Below are 22956 nucleotides of genomic sequence, written 5' to 3' on the forward strand. Positions count from 1 at the left end.
GCTGTCTCTTGTCCCCCTTCTTCGTGTGTTGTTTTATTCGGCGCCGCCTTTGTAATCATGCTGAACCAACTAGCCCACCAACACATGCTCAGTAACATAAACAAAATGACGCTATAGTTTCTTTGCAACACAGAAGATAAAATTTCTTTCGAAAGATGTGCGTGTACAAAAGGACATAACTTCCTTCAGTAACCAACTGGTGTTGGTGTTCGTTCATCTCTTGATGAAACCACTCACTCCAGCATGGAAGAACTTAATCTCAACACTATGCAGAAACATCATCATCAGCCTGGTTACGCCCACTGCAGGGCAAAGGCTTCTCCCATACTTCAACAACCTCAGTCATGTACTAATTGTGGCCATGTCGTCCCTGCAAACTTCTTAATCTCATCCGCCCACCTAACTTTCTGCCGCCCCCTGCTACGCTTCCCTTCCCTTGAAATCCAGTCCGTTACCCTTAATGACCATTCGTTATCTTCCCTCCTCATTACATGTCCTGCCCATGCCCCCCCCATTTCTTTTTCTTGATTTCAACTAAGATGTCATTAACTCGCGTTTGTTCCCTCACCCAATCTGCTCTTTTCTTATCCCTTAACGTTACACCCATCATTATTCTTTCCATAGCTCGTTGCGTCGTCCTCAATTTAAGTAGAACCCTTTTCGTAAGCCTCCAGGTTTCTGCCCCGTAGGTGAGTGCTGGTAAGACACAGCTATCATACACTTTTCTCTTGAGGGATAATGGCAACCTGCTGTTCATGATCTGAGAATGCCTGCCAAACGCACCCCAGCCCATTCTTATTCTTCTGATTATTTCCGTCTCATGATCCGGATACGCCGTCTCTACCTGCCCTAAGTAGACGTATTACCTTACCACTTCCAGTGTCTCTGTACCTATTGTAAATTGCTGTTCTCTTCCGAGGCTGTTAACCATTACTTTAGTTTTCTGCAGATTAATTTTTAGACCCACTCTTCTGCTTTGCCTCTCCAGGTCAGTGAGCATCCATTGCAATTGGTCCCCTGAGTTACTAAGCAAGGCAATATCATCAGCGAATCGCAAGTTACTGAGGTATTCTCCATTAACTTTTATCCCCAATTCTTCCCAGTCCAGGTTTCTGAATACCTTCTGTAAACACGCTGTGAATAGCATTGCAGAGATTGTATCTCCCTGCCTAACGCCTTTCTTTAGTGGGATCTTGTTGCTTACTTTATGGAGGACTACGGTGGCTGTGGAGCCGCTATAGATATCTTTCAGTATTTTTACATACGGCTCGTCTACACTCTGATTCCGTAATGCCTCCATGACTGCTGAGGTTTCGACAGAATCAAACGCTTTATTGTACTCAATGAAAGCTATATATAAGGGTTGGTTATATTCCACACATTTCTCTATCACCTGATTGATAGTGTGAATATGGTCTATTGTTGAGTAGCCTTTACGGAATCCTGCCTGGTCCTTTGGTTGACAGAAGTCTAAGGCGTTCCTGATTCTATTTGCGATTACCTTAGTAAATAGTTTATAGGCAACTGACAGTAAGCTGATCGGTCTATAATTTTTCAAGTCTTTGGCGTCCCCTTTCTTATGGATTAGCATTATGTTAGCGTTTTTCCAAGATTCCGGTACGCTCGAAGTCATGAGGCATTGCGTATACAGGGTGGTCAGTTTCTCTAGAACAATCTGCCCTCCATCCTTCAACAAATCTGCCGTTGCCTGATACTCCCCAGCTGCCTTCCCCCTTTGCATAGCTCCCAAGGCTTCCTTTACTTCTTCCGGCGTTACCTGTGGGATTTCGAATTCCTCTAGACTATTCTCTCTTCCATTATCGTCGTGGGTGCCACTGGTACTGTATAAATCTCTATAGAACTCCTCAGCCACTGGAACTATCTCATCCATATTAGTAATGATATTGCCGGCTTTGTCTCTTAACGCATACATCTGATTCTTGCCAATTCCTAGTTTCTTCTTCACTGCTTTTAGGCTTCCTCCATTCCTGATAGCATGTTCAATTCTATCCATATTATACTTCCTTATTTCAGCTGTCTTACGCTTGTTGATTAACTTCGAAAGTTCTGCCAGTTCTATTCTAGCTGTAGGGTTAGAGGCTTTCATACATTGGAGTTTCTTTATCAGATCTTTCGTCTCCTGCGATAGCTTACTGGTATCCTGTCTAACGGAGTTACCACCGATTTATATTGCACACTCCTTAATGATGTCCACAAGATTGTCGTTCATTGCTTCAACACTAAGGTCCTTTTCCTAATTTAAAGCCGAGTACCTGTTCTGTAGCTTCATCTGGAATTCCTCTATTTTCTCTCTTACCGCTAACTCATTGATCGGCTTCTTATGTACCAGTTTCTTCCGTTCCCTCCTGCAGAAACAGAAACACATCACTTTGGTTCCGTTAGAAAAGGAACCTATCACGATCTTCCTGAAAAATGTGTTAGTCGCAGCGCCCCCCTCCCCTTCTTCACTGAATAAAACAAGTTACACCGGTTAGTTCTTTCCCTAGTGGGTCCCCATATACAGGGTGTCCCAACTATCACGCACCAAGATTTTAAAATATGCAAATGCCACGCATCTGGGCAGAACCAAGGTAATGTTTGCCGTCCATTGTAGATACCGAGACTCTTTCATGCATTCCGCCCAATTAATAATTAGGTTTTATTAATTATTCAACTTCTCGAATGTTATAGGTATATTAAAATTGTCAATGAGAAAATTGCAGAGCAACGTGAAAAACTCCCGATACAGCTTTCTGTTCCCCAAGACGAGCTACATAAATGTCTTTCCGAGCGTGATAGAAGCCCGCGAATATATGCTAAATTGTCACGTGACAGGTCACTCGAGGCACTGGCAAACTTTCATTGTAAGACGAAAATGCGGGCTCTATCATTCCAACATCATTAGTAATTTGCATTTTATAGACTATTTCTGTTATTTCTTCGGAAACCGCAAACTCTTTTTCGACGCTTTTTTCTCGCTTGGTTGGAATCTCTCCCATCTACAGACTCTCTGCCCGTGCTTTTAATACCATACCCCTTGACTTTTCTTCAGCCATACCTTTAAGCTTAGACCCCAGTTCCTTGATTTCCTTCATAATAAGCCCAACGAAGGCTGTGTACTTTCATCCACACTCTTGCGTATTTATGTGTGTTAAAATTAAATTATGGGTTTTTACGTGCCAAAACCACTTACTGATATTGGGCACGCCGTAGTGGAGGACTCCGGAAATTGCTACCACCTGGGGTACTTTGACGTGCACCTAAATCTAAGTACACGGGTGTTTTCGCATTTCGCCCCCACCGAAATGCGACCGCCGCGGCCGGGATTAGATCCCGCGACCTCGTGCTCAGCAGCCCAACACCATAGCCACTGGGCAACCACGGCGGGTCGTATTTATGTGTGTGTACAAGATCTGATATAGGTATTGTTTGCCAGCTCTACTAACGGCAGCTTTCGGCTACTTCTTAATGGGCATGACAATTTTGTGAAGGAAATCCATCTGAGCACTCGATAGGCGGCTGTCGATCCTTGTTCGGTTCGCCAGCCCTACACACGAGCGTATCGCTTCACCTTCGCACACGATACACCTGGGTGAGTCGAAGGAACGATGCTGGCATCACATTAGGCGCGCGACGTGAGAATATTTGGCTTGCTGGAACGGCAATCACTGTTGCGACACAATAGATCACATACTTCACTCATCGTGGTTTCTTCAATATCAAGGCATAAAGTGTGAAACTAGAACTCTAAAGCAAGGTAGGCTATCAATTGCGATAGCAAATTAGTTGACAGTCACACGAAGTAAGCATAGTCGTTTTATCGACCATATGAATTTCTAATCATTCGCTTACTCACTAAATTAACAAGCGTGGCGTCAGCACGCACAGGCAAACGTGAACACATCACACTCGATGACCGCAGGTACTTGCTGTCAAAATTCTGTTCCGAGGAAACGCCTCAGCAGCTTCAGCGAAGTAACATTCTTGCCGTCTGTCGCTTCAACGCAAACTGAGCCGCGATAACGCAACGCACGCAAAGCTACGAGCCGTCGGTTCACCTAAACAGTGCCCCCGAAATCAGATCGCTTTCAAGATAAAGACCGCGCGCGGTCGCGCCATATGCAGTTGCTAACCGAAGTGCAACGCCCCCCCCCCCCATCCCTCCCCTTCCCGGATGGCATGCGTGCGACGAAAGACGGCGCGCTTCCTCCCGGCTATCCTCCCTTGCGCGCACGAGTTCGGACTGCGATCGGCTCACCCTCGCGCGCTTTAACTTGCATATACCGCATGCATTGCACGGCGATGGTGTTATCACCTTTGGACTTTTAATGGAACATCAGGGCGACGGCGACTACGGCGACTACGGCGATGATGGCAAAAATGCACCCGTGGTATCCATGTAATTGCTATTGCAATAAATAAATGATTATACATTGTTTGATGTCGATGGGTACACTGGGATCGTTTGTGAATAGCACATGGACTCAAGACCGGGATGCGTTGCCATTAGGCATAACGCAAAATGTATGTACAGCCACACACCCTTGACTCGCAAGACGACAATACCACCGACTGTGGAGGTGACTGCGCCGTAAAAACGAAAGATCGAATTGTGATATCCACTGTATACATATTCCCAGGCGCACCCAACTGTGATATCGAGCTCATGACCACACGCACTTTGCATTGGTTAACCGTCATGACACTACACCTCTATTCGTCGTTGGAGACTTCAATTTCGAAACCACACAGGAAATGGTTCACGCATTTTGTGCTAGAAGAGTTTGGTTTCCATCACCACCACAATGCAAGCCACTCAACTACTCAACAACGGTTGTGTATAGATTTAACTTTGGCCAAGAATCTAAGGTTGTAACTGAATCATTCAGTGTATATCACAGTAATCACAACACTCTCGTCACTACCATTGCCAAATGATGAAAATGAATACTTGTGCCCTTGTCTAACCCTGTGCGATGTGCTGCAGCTTCGCTGGTTGTCCACTTTCAGAGATTGGAATGACACCTCATTTTTTTAACCACTCCGAGTGGCATACCACGCCTCTACATCTCTGTCGTTCAAGCAGAGCACGGTTCATTTCGATTAGAACCGCTAGTATCGTAATTAAGTGTCATTTGTAGCTGTGCGGACAACGCAGACATGTTTTCGAGGCTTTCGTGTTATTTCGCTTATAGTCCTGTAGTGACTCACTGATATGTCAACATGAGTTAGAAACGAATTTTGCTAAATGCATTTAAAATATCGTAAATTCCTTATACCATTAATATAAATTCGGCCTACGTGTGACAAAGTTATCAGCACTCATAAAGAATATCGAATACCCAAAAATGAACTAAACGGAGAATGCCACGACCTAGGTATAGACCGCATACCTCGCGGGCGTAGTATTGAAGCAAATAACACTCTGGGCTCCATGGAATGTGCATTACCTCGTTTTTGAATGACAAATGTGCCAGTTGAGTAATTCCCAATACCCTGAAAGCCGTTCATCTCTAGAAGAAGAACGACTAGTCTCAGCAACCCTAGGTGCATGGTCGACAGCTTAGACGACACAGGATACTCAACGTCATTCCGTAGGGACGAAAACTCACGAGTCGTCCTTGTCTACGGAGCGGCGCTGCACACGCGAACGAGAAAATAAGCGCGCGCCCGCGGTTGCTTAGCTCACCTGCCGAATTGGCCAAAAGTATGTAAATGCCTTCTTCAGGTGGTATGCCATTGTCTTTGGCATAGTCGATTATGATGGTGATGAATGTGCCATGATTGAAGACGTGTGACACTTGGGAGAGGCAGACAAGCAGGAAGTAGGGCGAGCAGAGTAGCACCTTGAACATGGACACTGTATTGGCGAACTTGGAGATGCGGACCTTGGGCAGCGTTCCCTTGACCAAAGGAAGGCTGCACGAACGATCGGCGAACGTGCGTTCCTGGGCACGCCGGCTCGGGTCCACACCATGGGGTCTTTGCGTGCCGAGCGGTTCCTTGAGGTTCTTGGCGGGTATTAGGCACGCGGCGCCACTCAGGTTGCACGCGAGTTTCACCTCGTCTGACCTGCGTCGTTCCGGGCCTTCGCGCTTGCTCGTAGGGAGTTGCTCGTTGTTGTTTCCGCTGTCTTTCGCGTCAAGAAGCTTCTCCTTCTCGACGGAGTTGCCTCCATGTCGGGCAGCGTTCCTGGCTTTGCTCGCGATGTCCGAAGTGCTTCCTGAGATGTCGGCCAAGGTGAAAGTGCTGCCAGTTATGTTGACCTCGCAGTCGTAGCGCGGGTTGTTGACGATCTCGGGCTCCTCTGGCGGCGGCGGCGGCTCGCGGACCCTGCCGCTCAGCAAGAACGCGGCCGGCAGTGCGTTCAACGTGAACCCACTCGATATGAGGAATGCTCCGCGCAAGCCGTACGTGCGCGCGCAGTACTGGAACAGGAGCGGGAACACCAGCGCCACCAGCGTGGGGCCCGACAGGTTGATGCCGGACGCCGTGGCCCGGTTCTTCTTGAACACGTTGTTCAGGATCACTGCCGTCAAGGTGAAGACCAGGCCAGTCCCGAGACCTGCACAAACAACTTGCTTGATTGCCGTAGTAGCCAAGCTTGCCAGAAAAAACTATCAGATCCTATAATGAGAATCGCTCCTCGCTACCATTTCAGGTGGCCAGCGCATCGATAATGTGCTACTGCATGTAAATTGCTATTTTCTCAGCTAATGTTGTGGACTTACACATTTATTTTTTTATTGTTCGTTCCCTTCCTGCCCCACGCTTAAATTGTCTAAAACTGTTATTATTCTGCGAACAGGAATATATGGTTTTCGACTATATGCTTCGTGGTAACTATATGTGCTTGATTAACGTATTTTGTGAAAGCTGTTGCAGCGCTCCCGAACAACTTTTGCTTTCGATATAGGTAATTTAATCGCAAAACCCTTATCGCGCTAAGTATAATTGGGATCGGTTCCTCTGTTTTCTTTTTTTTTACTGGGGCTCGGTAGTGTGGTTTAATGTTGACCGACAAATTACTGAAACTGAGCGCAACTCTGTTCTGCCTAGTCGAGTAATAAAGCACGACAAAAGACCAGTACACATATTACGGGCCCGTAGGTATTTGGAAAGCACACAGACCTCATAATTGATGTATCATACAACAAAATGATCTTTACGATTTTGGTAGCTTCCCTATATATAGCCTACATCATGTTTGGCCAACTGGGAATGTGCCAGAGGTGGTCCCGTTTATATAACCCGTATTTTCGACGCAGAATATAGTCCCAATGAGAGTTATTTTTTCGCACGAAATCAAGAAATAAATCACGGCATGGAACATGTACATATAATGCCCGCTTTTAAGTATTCCTAAGCACACATAATTATTCATACAATGTCGTATAATACCTGCTGAACGGTTTCACTGATTTTCTCAAATTTTGTATAGTTGGACTGCGCCATTCTTCGGCCACTGAGTGTGCAAAAGTAGGCATGTGCCTATTTCTAGACTGACACAAGGGGCAGAGAACGGCTATGTGCGTTTAGAAACAGATCTGCTGCACTTCTGTGTGGATGCATCTCCAATCCCAATTATACGCTCGAGCAGCCGTGGTGGCGTATAGTGGCTTGTGCGGTTGCGCTGCGAAGCGCTTGGCGCGGGATCAAATCTCGGCCCCAGCGGCCGCATTATGAGCTGACCAAATTCATAAACGCCAGAGTACCAGGCATCGAGTGCACGCTTCTGAAACCCTTGTGGGCAAAATTAATCGGGAGTCCCCCACTACGGCGTGCCTCACGGTCATATCTTGTTGTGGCACCTAAGCCCCAGAATGTAAACTAATTTTTAATTATTGGCTCGATACACGAATACATCGTCTTCGTCCACGGCACTTCGCAGCGTTGATGTCTCGTCCTGTGCATCTAAATCAGTTTGCATTTCATTATAGATTGTGTGACGTACTGCGTAAACTTATACAACGCATGGAATAATGTTCCGACCTGCGCAGAAATGTAGCACCACGTTTCTTCAGCTTAGTGCATACAACCAGTCATTACATCGCCATTGCTATCGTACTATCGTCGTCACCACATTGATTGCGTCAACCATACGGTAGCGCGTATTACTAAAACATTCCTCCATCTAGTAACGCTTAGTATAACCCCAGAGAACTCTGGATATCCAAACAGCTAGCTGGAACTGCTTCGCACAACATCGAGTCGCACAGTGCGTGAGGTATATTTAATTTGTTGTTTTTCTTTCTCTGCGCATGTGTAACAGATTCACAGAGCATACAGCTGATATATTATATAAACACAGCAGTAACGGAGGATAAGATTAGAAAGGTTTAGCCTGCCCGGTACACGCACACGGATTACGGGCTTAGCGGAGGATGGATGAATGGATGCATCCTATGAGCGACACCTTTGGAACGGGGCGGTGGGTTGAGCGACCAAGCTCTTGCCATTACTGCCTAATGTCCTACCTAGGTTCAAAAAAATAAAAAAACGCCATGAATCATCATAACCAGATTTTCTGATGCCCTATTGTGAACTTTGTTTTTGTACGTCTCCGTTTTCTTATCGTTTCCCTACTTTACTTCCTGTAGTCTTCCAATCGCCTCTTACAGTGATTACACCGACACGGATGGATGGATGTTATGAGCCGGCCCTTTAGAACGGGGCGGTGGGTTGCGCCAGCAAGCTCTTGCTAATATATTGCCCAATGCCCTACCTTGGTTAAAAAAAATGAAAAAAAAGAAACCTCGATGACTTCCCATAACCAGATTTTCTGATCCCCTATTGTTAACTTTGTTTTTCTACGTCTCCCATTTTTATCGTTTCCCTGCTTTTCTTCCTGCAGCCTTCCAATCACCTCTTAGGGCGAGTACACCGACATGGATGGATGGATGGACGGATGGATGTTGTGAGCGTCCCCTTCGGAACGGGGCGGTGGGTTGCGCCAGCAAAGTCTTGCTAATATATTGCCCAATGTCCTACTTTGGTTAAAAAATAAAAGAAAACTTCGATGAATTCTCATAACCAGATTATCTGATCCCCTATTGCGAACTTTGCTTTTCTACGTCTCCCTTTTTTTCGTTTCCCTGCTTTTCTTCCAGCAGTCTTGCAATCGCCTCTTAGAGTGAGTACACCGACATGGGACATGGATGGATGGATGGATGGATGGATGGATGGATGGATGGATGGGTGGGTGGATGGGTGGATGGGTGGATGGATGGATGGATGGATGGATGGATGGATGGATGGATGGATGGATGGATGAATGGATGGATGGATGGATGAATGGACGGACGGACGGACGGACGGACGGACGGATGTGAGCGTCGCCTTCGGAACGGGGTGGTGGGCTGCGCCAGCAAGCTCTTGCTAATATATTGCCCAATGTCCTACCTTGGTTAAAAAAAACACAATGAATTCCCACAACCACATTTTCTGATTCCCTATTGTGAACTTTGTTTTTGTGCGTGTCCGTTTCTTGTCGCTTCGCCACTTTTCTTCACCAATCTTCCAATGGCCCCTTACTAATCTCTATTGCTGACATGTTTACTTTGCCCGTGTTCTCGCTGAACCCAAGCGCTTGAAGGAGGCGAGCCGTGCCTAAATCAAGCCCTGGGCAGACCTCTTCACAGTTTAACAAAATATGCTCCATCGTTTCCCTAGCTTTACCGCAGCAAGCACATGCTTCTTCTTTCTTATATCTCGCTTTATAGGTTCGTGTTCTAAGGCGTCCTCCAAAAGTAATGAGCTTGCCTTTGAGATATCATAAATTGTTTCTATCATGGTTTCGTTCTTTCTTCTTCAGTAGTGACTCATGGCAGGTTTCTTTCCCATTGCCGCCAGCTACGAGATGATTTCAGCTTTTCTGGCTTTCCGCTTGACGTGATTGTTGCTGTTTTGCCCACCCTAGAGGCTGCATATTTGCTGGTAAGCTTCCTAGTTCTTTTCCTCCACTCTGAATCAATGTTTTTCCTGTACAGATACCTCAGCATTCTCCCAGCCCATTTACATTGTTCCATCTTCCTCAGTCGTTCTTCATAATCAATTTTACTGTGATCTTCCCTCACTTCAAAACTTGTTCAGCCCATATCACCCTTCACAGCTTCATTTGTAGTATTCCCGTGAGCGCCCTATGCGAGGCGTCCCACTGACCTTTGGTTCCCATAGTCCTGATTGTACCCCCGATTTCAGGCAAACAACCGCATTTCCAAAAGTAAGTCCTTGAATCATTACACCTTTCCACATAACCCGGAGCACCTCGTGCCTATGTATCCCCATAGCGCTCTGTTCTTCATTATGGCTGCCCATTTCTCTTCCCCTTACTGTCGTTTTTTCCTGTGTTTTCATATATCTATTGCCTTCGTTTATCCATATACCAAGGTATTTATTTATCTTACCCGAGGTATTTCCTGGCCCTGTATTGCCACTGTCGGTTCACTGTTTCGTTGAATACCGTAACACCTCACACCCGATTTTCTAACATTAAATTTCAAATTTAAATTCTTGCCTTCGTATCCATAGATATTAGCCAGATGTTGCGAATCACTTTGCTTGTTAGCTGCTAACACAATGTCGTCCGCATAAAATAAACTTGGAAGCTGCTGCTCTACTACTGTAGCCGCCTGTTTGTATGAAAGATTAAAACCGATAATACTTCCTTCTAGCGCCCTCTACATCCTCAGCATGTAGTACATCATAAAAAGCAGTGGGGATGGAAGACACCCGTGCCTCAGTCACTTGTTGATATCAACTTTCTCCTCGCTCCTCATCCCTTCCCATTCAAGGCAAACGGTATTTTCTAGGTAAATCTCTCTCAAAAGCTGTAAACAATCGTCTCCTAAGCCTTCCTCTTCCGAAATACTTGAGGAAATGTTGCGGTCCACGTTGTCATACGCTCCTGTATTATCTAAAAAGGGAACATATAACGGTCTGCTTTGTACTCTTGATGTTTCAATACACTGAGTAAGAACAAAAAATTATCATCCAAACGCCTACCTGTTCTGAAGCCATTCTGATGTTCTGCCAAAATGCTATTATTCCCTGCCTATGCTTGCAGCTTTAATTTGATTGCTTGCATTGCTAGCATGTAAATTACCGGTATCATGGTCAACGGTCTATGGGCACCCTGCAATGATCAGTCGGCGCAGTGATCGGCTCAGCCGTCAGCGCCACCGTGTCAGTAGCGCGAAACACCGCGGCGGCCACTGCTACGGAGGCATGCTTTTGCGGCGCTCGTTTGAAACCTGGCGGACGTTATAAACTGCGGTTTTGAGGCAATCGAAAACATCGAGGCCCATTTCGGATCGCAGACGCTAACGAAAGGACGTCAAATTTACGAATACAACCATGTATATCGTGTCAAATAAGTAAACACCACGGACGTCACAGCGAGGTGCTTAAATTAAATTGTGGTGTTTTAGGTGCCAAACCCACGATCTGGTTAGGAGGCACGCCGTGGTGCGGGGCTCCGGAATAATTTGGACCAACTGGGGTTCTTTAACGTGGACATAAATCTAATTACACGGACCTTTGGGTATTTCGACCCTATCGAAATTCGGCCGCCGTGGCCAGGATTTAATCCCGCGACCTAGTGGTTAGCAGCCCAACACCATAGCCACTAAGCAACCACCACAGGTCGCGAAGTATTTGTCATAACAAAGCAAGCATGCTTACGACATCGAACTCAAAGTGAGTTAACAAATCATTATTTTATGCCATTTAAGTGAGCAAATACAGCCGTGGACGTCTTTCAACTGTCATTTGTCGCTTCAGTACTTGGAGCGGGCCTTGCACCTCACAATTGTAGAGGTTTTGGCAAATTGGCAGGTAAGTGCTTTCTTCTCCGTTGACAAAGTGCCTCGAGGATATTCTGGTATTGTCGTTCGGGCTCGAATGTAATGGGGAATTACCGCTAAAGCATCATAGAGAGCAATAAGCTGAGACTAAACAACGTGAAGACTGAAAAAATGTGCGCTATCGTGCGCGAGCGAAATGCTAATTTTCGAATACTCGACTTGTGCTGCAGTGTACTCCAACCTTAGTTCTGTTGTTCTAAGTGCGAGAAAATATCGGAAGGAATGAGCTCAGTTCCAGCATTCGCGTCGTGATCTTGGCGCAGGCAAAAACAAAGTGCGTACAAGGATCCAGCCCGAAGCGCCTACGAAGCTAGATGTGACACGTAACAACAACAGCGCGTTTGTTTTGGAGCAAGACGCGCTAAACAACTATTTAAACTGATTTACAAGAGCGGGAATGAGTTCACGCGTTCTTATGCAGTTGACGCTTTATTTTGTGTTTTTTCGGATGTCGCTGTTGGTTCTTGTTTTTATTTATTTGTGTTGCTTTTGCCATATACGTCTTAGTTCGTTTAACAGAAATTCGAAAGACCGACACGAACCACGACGATCCACTTCAGCCGCCGGGTTGCTTCCCCTGGTTTTGAAGGGAAGAGATGCAATTTGATACCGACCCATTGGGCCACGAATATCCTCTGGACGTCCCGATTAGATCCCAACGTCCAAGTCCCAGTTAGGACGTCCACTGGATAACATGAGGACATTAATTTCGGGATGACCTAATTAAGATATCCTTCAGACATCCACAGGATTAAAGTTCTGGGATCTAAACAAATCCCAAAGCTTTGATCCTATGGATGTCCGAAGAATGTTTTCAACGGGATGTCCCATACTGGACAATTGTGGGACCAACACACAATTGAAGATATATGTATTACGTGATCATATCGCAGAATGTTAAGTCTCTTCCACGGCTGCCCTCAGCGCACGCTCTTCCGAAAAGACGTCAGACAGCAATATCACATATGAAGCTGCCACACTCAGATGCATGCAGCCGCGCGGGCTTAATCTTGAAAGCGATCTGCTTTGAGGGCACAGTCCAGGTGGGCCGACGGCTCATGCCTTTGCGTACGCTGTGTTCTCATCGCTCAGTTTGCGTTGGAAGCGATCGACAGACAGCACGAATGCCACTTAATTCGCTCGCTGCTGCTGCTGCAGCGATTGCTCACGCCTGCGTTTTGACAGCGTGGGTCCGCGGTTATCGAGTGCGAAGTGTTCATGTTTGCCTGTGCGCGCTGACATAGTGCTAGGTAATTTAGATAGTAAGCCAATGTTTCCAACGGCTCTTTGTACTCGCGGCTGATGCGTATGGCGCGGCCACGCGATCCGTCTTGAATACTATCTGCAATGCGGACAGTAGGCGTCAAGGCGCGCTGAAGGCCGATGGCGTCGCATGTGCTATTAGCACATACACGCATGCGCATCACCCGCGTTCACGAAGTGAAACGTCACTGTAACTATTTTCCTTTTTTTGCTTGTGTCGGCACCGTGACATTCGCCCTGCTGCTCACCGCGATTCGAGGTTACAAAGAGCGAACTGATAGGGCGAGCAGCGAGGAGGGCGGGGTGCTTATAGAGGCCTCACTTGACTATCCGCGCTTCGCCACATACGTGCCCCTCTCCCCTCGATATGCGCCTCGCACTCCTTGCAGCCACGTGTTGAGCCACGTGACCCGGCGGACCCGGCGCCTATAGTTGGTTCCTTATTCTGTGCCTATATATGCAGCATTGTAGCTTCTGTAGTTTCTCATAAGTTTTGCTGCTGCGTACGTTGGCCTCGAACAGGTGTTCTGTGGTGCCGTTCGGTGGCGTGCGAAGAGCTCTTTTGCAAAGATGTGAGTATTCCTTTGTTACCTTCATCCGATTAAGGTTCGATTTTCGAAAATGCACATACCGCCATTGGGCGTGTTAAGAGTTTGCGCGCGCTTGGTATAGTTTCCATATTGTCTTTTGTTTGGTGACGCCCGCGCCACGCGTTTCGGCGCGAAGTGTATTTATTAGATGTTGCGTTCTGTAGAATTGTACGTCTCCGAAAAAGCGTGTCGAGAGGCGAAGAAATCTTTGGCGCTTCTTGAGTGCCCAAGCGAGCACCCGTTGCAGCATCAACGTCCGCGTGAACAGCCGCCGAAGCAAGTAGCCGGAGCTTCCCGCGATGTTCAGAATAGAACTGACGCCGTTATTTGCGATGCAGTGGACAGCGGCGAATATCGGCGTGCCGATTTTCATGCACGCTCACTAGAAACGTATGCTGTCGACACTGCTTCCTATGCGGTTGTTCAAAGCAGCCCACTTTCTACGAATCCTGTCGACAAGGAGGAGACACACAGTGTTGACAAAGTGATCACGGAAGGCAACTTTCGAGAAAAATTGCGAATGTGGGCTGTTCAACACAATATCAAAAGAAGGGCAGTTACAGATTTACTGAAGTTGTTACGAAGCCATCCCTCTTTAGCAGAAGTACCCGAAGATGGTCGTACTCTTCTCCGCACACCGCGCCAAGCGCAAGAGCAGCGCGGGTTAACACCGTTAGAGCCCGGGGAATATTGCCATTTTGGGCTTAAAGCTGGGCTGCTACGCATACTGTGTCATGTCGAACACCCGCCTTCTGTGATCACCTTGTCATTCAACATAGACGGTCTTCCGTTATCGAAAAGTTCGAAAATGCAGTTGTGGCCTATTCAGTGTATTGCCCATGCCTGTGGCGATGGAACACCGTTTCTTGTTGGTGCCTTTACTGGGCTGTCAAAGCCAGCATCCTCGAGGGAGTTTCTGAAGCCATTCGTTACAAGAATTGATTTCGGAAGGTGTTGCTGTAGATGGCAGTGTTGCTCAAGTAAGTGTGAAGGCCATCATTTGTGATGCTCCTGCACGAGCCTTTCTAATGGCAACTAAAGGGCATGGTGGCTATAGTGGCTGCCCAAAATATACTGTGGAGGGGACTTATATGAACGGAAAAGTTGTGTTTCTTGAAATGGCCTGCCCCCTACGTACAAACATTAGTTTCAGAGAAAAAACATGATAGTGAACATCACAAAGGGGATTCCATTCTCCTAGATTTGCCAATTGACTGTGTGGATGATGTACCACTGGACTATATGCACCTTGTGTTGCTAGGTGTAGTTAAGAAGCTTCTGACGTTGTGGACTTCAGGACCACTAGCTGTACGCTTTGGGCCACTCCAACGTCAAACTTTCAATGAAAAGAGCAGCCTTGTGCGAGCTTCTGTTCCCAGTGAGTTTCATCGCAAACCACGAGGTCTTGATGAATTAGACCGCTGGAAGGCTGTTGAATTCAGGCTTTTTCTTTTTTACACTGGCCCACTTATTCTTAAATTTTGTTTGACAGACCGCCTGTACCAGCACTTCCTCGTCCTTCATACCTCTCTCTCGGTACTTGCTAATCCGCAGCTCTGTCGCCAACATGCTGTGTTTGCTGGAGAACTCCTGCGTTGCTTTGTCAGAGACTTTCGTGATTTTTATGGAGATGAGCACGTTTCCTTCAATGTGCACTGCCTAATACACCTTTTTGCCGATGTTCAAAGATATGGGCATTTAGATTCCTTTAGTGCATTTCCCTTTGAGAATCATATGCAGACGATCAAGCGACAGCTGCGAAAACATGGCAAGTCACTGCAGCAATTGTACAACCGCTTGGTGGAGTCCCAGTCTGAAGCAAACATCGTCCATCCATTGGATGAGAAGCCCGCACTGCTCCGTCAACATACACACCGTTTGCTCCTGCCGGGGTGCTGTCCTCCTCAGTACAAGATGCTATCATTTAGGGAGTTCACTATTTCTTTAAGTGACAAGGACTGCTGCTTTCTGCAAAATGGACATGTTGTTTTGGCTAAAAACATTGCCCACTTGAAGGCCTCAAATGAACCATGCATTATTGGTCCAGAATTCCTAGTTAAAGAAGACTGGTACACCGTACCCTTCAGTTCATCCAGACTTTGCATCTGTGTTATGTCTTCCCTATCTCATCCTAAAATATGGCATGTACGCAACTTGCAAAAAATGGTGACGTTCCCTTTCGGTAACAAGTATACAGTGTTGCCACAGCTGCATACTGCCTAGAAGCCAGACATTGCACCTGTGTAGAAGATTTTAGTCTCATTGTTACTGCAAGTAGCTTCTGTTATACATGGTTAGTGCATTTTGAGTTCTACTGCTATTGTGTGAATGCAGCCATTAATAAGACATGATCGTAAAAAAAACTCTAAGCATAGTTTTCTTTTCTAGATGGCATATGCAATCGTTGAGTTTTTGGCCCTGCAAGAAGTTGAAGTGGTACCATCAACATGGATAAAAGGGAATCGGTGTGCCTGGCCACCAGAGCACATTAATGGAGACAAGATTGTCACAATGGTAAAAAAAGCAGCAATGCCGGATGCTTCTTGGAAATGCTTTGAGGATTCTGTAAAGGTGCTGTTTGGTATGTACCAGTCGCTAGCTGTGGAGCTTTGTGTAAAAATACAAGTACTCACAGGGGGTGTTCTTACATCTCAGGAACCTATGAGTTGGCAAGGAGAAAGCTCAACGAAAGTGGGCTTGGCAGCACCGTGCTCGGACGGATGCTCATGCATTTCTGCTTTTTCGTCCAGATTGCCCATTTGCGGGCGGATGCCATGGCGGGACCGACGGCGATTCTTTCACTGCAAGACAGATTTGTCGCGCCTGCGCCGGAATGTCCCCTCGATGAAGCACCGTCATGGAACGCCTCGCCTCAAGTACTGTTCCGACACGATCTCGTCAGCAGTGTGACGTCAACAGACACTTCCCAGCTCGAGCATAAAAGCCGCAGCCATCTCCAGCAGCCTTTCAGTGGGCTTGGCAGCACCGTGCTCGGACGGATGCTCATGCATTTCTGCTTTTTCGTCCAGGTTGGTGACAAGTATTTTGTCTACTCTATTCGGGACGATTCACTTACATTGACAGTGCTGCCAAGCCCACAGTGCCTGCTTGTTTCTCTGTGCGATTGTTTGCATGTTATTAGACTGCTCTTGTTGTCATCAAGTGATGTGGAGCCTAACCCTGGACCGTCCTCAGTCAGAATCCGAGGCGACTCTAAATAGCCAGCTTCTCAGGCAAATCCTAAAAGAGCAAACAAAGACCAATAAGACACTCAACATACTCTCAGCCAACATGACGCAACTGGAATTAACGGTAGGCAACGTTCAAGAAAGGCTATCTTCAATGGAGAAAGAGCTTAGGCGATTAGAAAAATGTGAGAAGAAGCTGGCTGAGTACGAAGTAAACTACAAAGAGACGAGGGAGGTAGTGAATGAGTTATCGAATAAGGTTGACTATCTTGAAAACCGTAGTCGAAGAAATAATGTGATCATTTATGGATTAAGTGAAGAAACAAAAGAGGATAATAAATCCTTGCAAGACAGAGTCAAACAAGATATATTTAAGGAGCTGCTTGACACCGAAGTGAATTCAATTGAGCGCATTCACAGGGTTGGTTATAAACATGCTGGGAAATGCCGAGCAATTATGCTGAGGCTCTTCGACTTTTCTGAGAAAGCTAGAATAATGTCATCATGCTATAAGCTCAAAGGAACCCAGATTTCGATATCAGAGGACTTTTCTAAAAGAATTCGTGACTTGCGCGGTAGACTGTGGCGTTCTGCAACTGTGGAAAAGGCGAATGGAGCAAAGCTTTCACTTGTTTTTGATAAATTGAAAATAGACGATAAAGTTTATATCTGGGATCAGCTTCGAAACCGCCGAGTGGAAATCACACAATCTGATGCGCAGACGCAGCGTGATTCCAATCACCCTGCTTCTGCCCGTGTGACCACACGAAGTCGCGATAAAAAATGACAATCTTCAAGCAAAGTTCTCCGAGTTGTATCGCTCAATGCGCGCAGCGTCGTAAATTAATCCGGTTCCCTCGAAGATGTAATCTCCTGTTATCATCCGCATGTCTTAGTAATTACTGAAACATGGTTACATGCTCATGTACAGGATTCGAAAGTCGTACCTTCTACTTATAGGCTTATCCGTAAAGACAGAGAGTCACGAGGTGGGGGAGTAGCTATCGCGATTAAAAATAATATTGCATTCACACTAATGGATGGCATTAATAAACATGAAAGCATATGGTGCAAACTTAAATTCCGGGGCAAAAGTATACTTCTAGGGGATGTGTACCGACCCCCAACTGCTTCACCGGAATATGTGGAAGCCATGTACGACTACCTTGCAGATAATAGGAATTCCCGCTCGAACATAATAATAACGGGAGACTTTAATCTGCCGGGAATAGACTGGTCTAATTTTCCTCACGACGGCAAAGATTCTAAAAGTGCTCATGCATTGCTCACGACTACATTCAACTTTTGTTTACACCAACTAGTCTCCGACGATACCAGGGTCAATAATTCATCATCTTCACTCTTTGATTTAGCACTTGTTAGCAGCTCACTTCAAAGCTGTAAACTATCAAAGTATAAACGGGGTATATCAGAGATAAAAGTTTCGGGTGAAAGTATTGTTGACTCGACTGTCATTTCTAACAAATTTAATGCATTTTTCCAATCCGTGTTCACGCGTATAGCTTCGCATGCACTGTTACCATCATATCGCTATGATTGTCCTATGCCCGAGGTAGAGATAACAGAGGACGGTGTTCTGGGCCTCTTGCATAGGCTAGACGTGAAGAAATCACCTGGTCTTGACCAACTCTCCAATACCTTTTTGAGTAGATATGCTGTATGGGTGGCCAAATATTTACATCAAATTTTCGTTATATCTTTAAGCACTGCAGTAATTCCTGATGATTGGCGCTCGGCAAAAATCATTCCGGTGCATAAATCTGGCTCTCCTCTTGAAATTAACAACTACAGGCCCGTCTCTTTAACTAGCACCTGTTGTAAAATGTTGGAACACATTATCTTTAAGGCCATTGTTACTTACTTAGAAAATAATAATTTGCTTTATCCGCAACAGCGTGGCTTTAGATCCGGTTTATCTACTGTAACCCAACTTGCTGAAATAACTGATGAATTAATTGGTACACTCAATATAAAAGGCCAAACAGACGCTCTTTTCTTGGATTTCTCAAAGGCGTTTGGTGTTGTTCATTGTAGAGATAACAGAGGACGGTGTTCTGGGCCTCTTGCATAGGCTAGACGTGAAGAAATCACCTGGTCTTGACCAACTCTCCAATACCTTTTTGAGTAGATATGCTGTATGGGTGGCCAAATATTTACATCAAATTTTCGTTATATCTTTAAGCACTGCAGTAATTCCTGATGATTGGCGCTCGGCAAAAATCATTCCGGTGCGTAAATCTGGCTCTCCTCTTGAAATTAACAACTACAGGCCCGTCTCTATAACTAGCACCTGTTGTAAAATGTTGGAACACATTATCTTTAAGGCCATTGTTACTTACATAGAAAATAATAATTTGCTTTATCCGCAACAGCATGGCTTTAGATCCGGTTTATCTACTGTAACCCAACTTGCTGAAATAACTGATGAATTAATTGGTACACTCAATATAAAAGGCCAAACAGACGCTATTTTCTTGGATTTCTCAAAGGCGCTTGATGTTGTTCCTTATAAAGATTTATTAACAAAACTAAAGGCAATTGGCATTGAACAGAAAGTAGTGGCGTGGATTGAATCTTACTTAAGAGATAGAAAGCAGTGTGTTGCCATAAATGGGAGTGTCTCCGAAGATTTGGATGTGTACTCGGGTGTTCCGCAGGGCTCGGTCCTCGGGCCTCTCCTTTTCTTGGTATACATTAACGATATTCATCTTTGCGTCGAACCACCAACCCAGATTAAACTATTTGCAGACGACTGTGTTGTATACACAGCCATAAATAACCGAGATGACCAAATTAAACTGAACAATTCTTTACACTCCATTGATGCATGGTGCGCAAGTTGGGGCTTAAGAATAAACACTTCCAAAACAGCTTCCATTACGTTTAGTAACAAAAAGAAGCCCCTTGACTTTACTTACTCTTTAGGTAACGTTACCATCGCAAGAACTCGCAAAGTTAAATATTTAGGCATCAATCACACTTACCAGTAATTTCAATTGGGAGCCGCATGTTGAAAATGTCTGTCGGGGTGCCCTACAGAAATTGTCGTTTTTTAACAGGAAACTGCGAAATACGCCTCCTTCAGTAAAACTAAATGCATACAAAGCGCTAATACGACCAAAATTGGAGTATGCATCGGTTATTTGGAGCCCTTGCCAACACTACTTGATTAACAAAATCGAAAGAGTACAGAATTTAGCTTTACGTTTTATTTATTCTGTTTACTCCCGTCACTCTAGTGTCAGCAACTTACGTGATAGGGCCAACCTAGAAAAACTTGAGCAGCGCAGGATGATATCTAGATTAACATTTATTTACCAACTTTATCACGAGAACTTTAAGCTATCACGGGAACGATATCTTCAGGATCCTTTCAAACGATCAGAGCGAACGCACCACAGTAAAACTATTAGACAGCCAGTCAGCCATATCAATGTTCACAAGTTCTCTTTATTTCCTCGAGCAATTTATTATTGAATACGTTATCTGAGGAGGCAGTGAACTCCGTTTCGCTGGAATCATTTGTTGAGTGTATTAGTAATGTCAGCTTTCGTTGAAAATCGAGTCCAAGTGGTGTACACTCTGAGTTGATAATATTGCCCTGTTCGCGTATTCATTTGTCATCTATGTTCAGTGTATTGCCATGTTTTTTTGTGTATCTCACTTTTGTATGCATTATTATCTTTGCAATTATGTCAAGTAATTAGTTTAAGTTTACTTCTCTTGTTTGTATTCTTAGTATCCACTCCTGCATGGGCCCGACAAGGGCCTGCAGTATCTGTAAATAAAAAAAAAGAAAACCGAAGTGAACGGGACTCGGATTTGAACACAGACTCGGATGTTCCACGGAAGAGATCAAGGAAACCAGCTCAGCCATGGTCAGACTCTGATGACTCCGCGACATCACAAACACCAGCTAAAACGCAACAAAAAGGAGCGGTGCCTATTCCTAGGAATTTCCCACTGGGTAAACTTTCTCGTCATTCTGTAGGTGGCACAGGGCAGCTCCCCTGTTTGTAATAAATTGTTAGTAGTATAATATTTTGTGTGTTGATCTCCCAGGACTGGCCTCTGCTGAATGTGGAGAACAATCTGAAGGCTGCAGTGAAAGTAAGAAGCTTCATTTTTTTTTCTATTTGCTAACAACATGCCCGCAACATTCGTTTAAAATATCGCTCCCAGCGCTGTTGGCCAGTACAAGCTGTATCTGCCTGTGTTCAATGCACGTTTTATCTTATTCGTGTACTGCGTCTTTTCTTTTTTTGAACACTCTAAGTATGCCAAAATGCCCCAACGAACTTGCCCATTTTGCTGCCTTAAATTCCTCACTTATTTTGTGTGTGTTTGGTAAAGCACTTTGATCTGGTTCATGGGTATTGCAGCTACCCAACTGGCGGAAGGCAATCTGTGCTACAAATAAGTACATGCAGGCACGCACAAATAAGACCATGCTGAGAAAAGGAGAGGATCAATTATTATGGGGAGGCATGGTCTGAGCTGGCAGAGTACCCCATCTGTTCTTTCTTCTCTCTCGCTTTACGAAAGAATATTGGCTATGCCACCGGCCTTTAAGACCAGAAAGACCAACTGTGCAGTAACTAATCTTGGAGAACTAAGAGATCAATTTTTCTATAATAATAGGCTGTCATGAGCTATTCTAGGTTTTTTGTGATACTTGTTTCCCCTTATTCATCACTTAGAAATGTTCGTTCTGGTTGTCACTATGTATGCAAGCATATTCACTTTAAATGAGTGTATAAGTTATCATTATCAAAATTGTTTAATGATCACAGCATGTCAGGTGAGTTCACAAGAGGGAAATAAGGCACATCAAGAATTGGGACAGCCAGATCACTCTTACGTATTGCATGGGACTAGATTGAAATGTTGTCCTAGAAGAGTTTATAAGTTGTAGTGCTGAAGGCATTATCATACATTTATTCTGCTCTTGATCTATATGCAATCTAAAGCTACTCAGTTTGTATAAACATATTATTCATTTTTTTTGTCACTGAGAACACTTATTCCACCATCATTCAACTCTAGCCTGTCACCTTGCCAGATAATATATGGAAATTTTGTTTAGTATTGTATTTTTTGTAAACCAGAATAGTGTTTACAGAACGAACTGATGCAGACACAAAGGGATGACAACACTTTGTAGACCACCTTGTTAAAATCCCCCAGAGAGGGTATTGGAGTAATAATAAAGTGATTCTTAATTGCCTCTGGAGAAAGCATGCTGAAAAGATGTTGAACTCATATGTTTACTTATTATTTGTCATTCAGTAGTATTACAATTCATCATTATATTACAAGTTAAATGTAGAATACATTATGGTAACAAAAAATTGCTTGTGACTCTACATGAAAGTTACGCGATAATTTGCATTTTCTTCTGGGGCCATTTTATGCATAGAAGTAAGGACTTTGTATGCTGTGTGTGCATAATTCTCAGAGCAATGTAGTTGAAATTTCTTATTCTAGGTCAAGAACGCTCGCGACCATTTGACTCATTACCCGCGAGAGATCCAAGGTAACTCATTGATAAACACTTTTGTATATAAAGGAAAATATGGGGGATGATCGTGTAAACCAGTCAAGAGTGAGTAAAATGTTTGTTCTAAAGGAATCTTCCAAAAAGAGGAGTCATTCCAAACTAACAATTATCTAACAAAATTACTTTAAACGGCCGCAAAACATGTCTGCTGACAGGTGGTAAAAACGGTAAAATATGTTACACTTTCGTTCTAGAAAGTAAACACCGATTTGGATACAGTAGGACCAAAAGTCTCTTGTAGACTAAATGGTGCATTGGGAGCTTATGTGAACGGAGCACATAAGACTAGCAATGATTCCTGTAAAGGTATGTTTGGTGGTAAAGAGGGTTGTTTGAGCCTTTGGTTTTGCTGTTTACTGTATTCAAGTTTCCTTTTGTGACATGCATAACATTCATTTTGGATTGGTGCTGCTGCTAGTAAATACCTCATTATTATTCAGTTAAGGTACTTAACGAGGTGCCGCTATATT

The 22956-nt window shown here is 44.8% G+C and overlaps 1 protein-coding gene and 1 pseudogene across 3 annotated transcripts in view; one reads left to right on the top strand and one right to left on the bottom strand.

Moving 5' to 3' along the window:
• LOC142575088 (monocarboxylate transporter 9-like) overlaps nucleotides 1-22956 on the bottom strand; it is a 218223-nt gene that overhangs the window by 63523 nt on the left and 131744 nt on the right. For all 3 annotated transcript variants that reach the window (XM_075684071.1, XM_075684070.1, XM_075684073.1), the window contains one exon: nucleotides 5690-6565. In XM_075684071.1, coding sequence (XP_075540186.1) covers nucleotides 5690-6565 — 876 coding nt within the window. The remainder of the gene's footprint in view (nucleotides 1-5689; nucleotides 6566-22956) is intronic.
• LOC142573777 (uncharacterized) lies at nucleotides 14238-21346 on the top strand (annotated as a pseudogene).

The sequence above is a fragment of the Dermacentor variabilis genome, chromosome 3 (assembly GCF_050947875.1).
Source record: "Dermacentor variabilis isolate Ectoservices chromosome 3, ASM5094787v1, whole genome shotgun sequence".
Lineage (NCBI taxonomy): Eukaryota > Metazoa > Arthropoda > Arachnida > Ixodida > Ixodidae > Dermacentor > Dermacentor variabilis.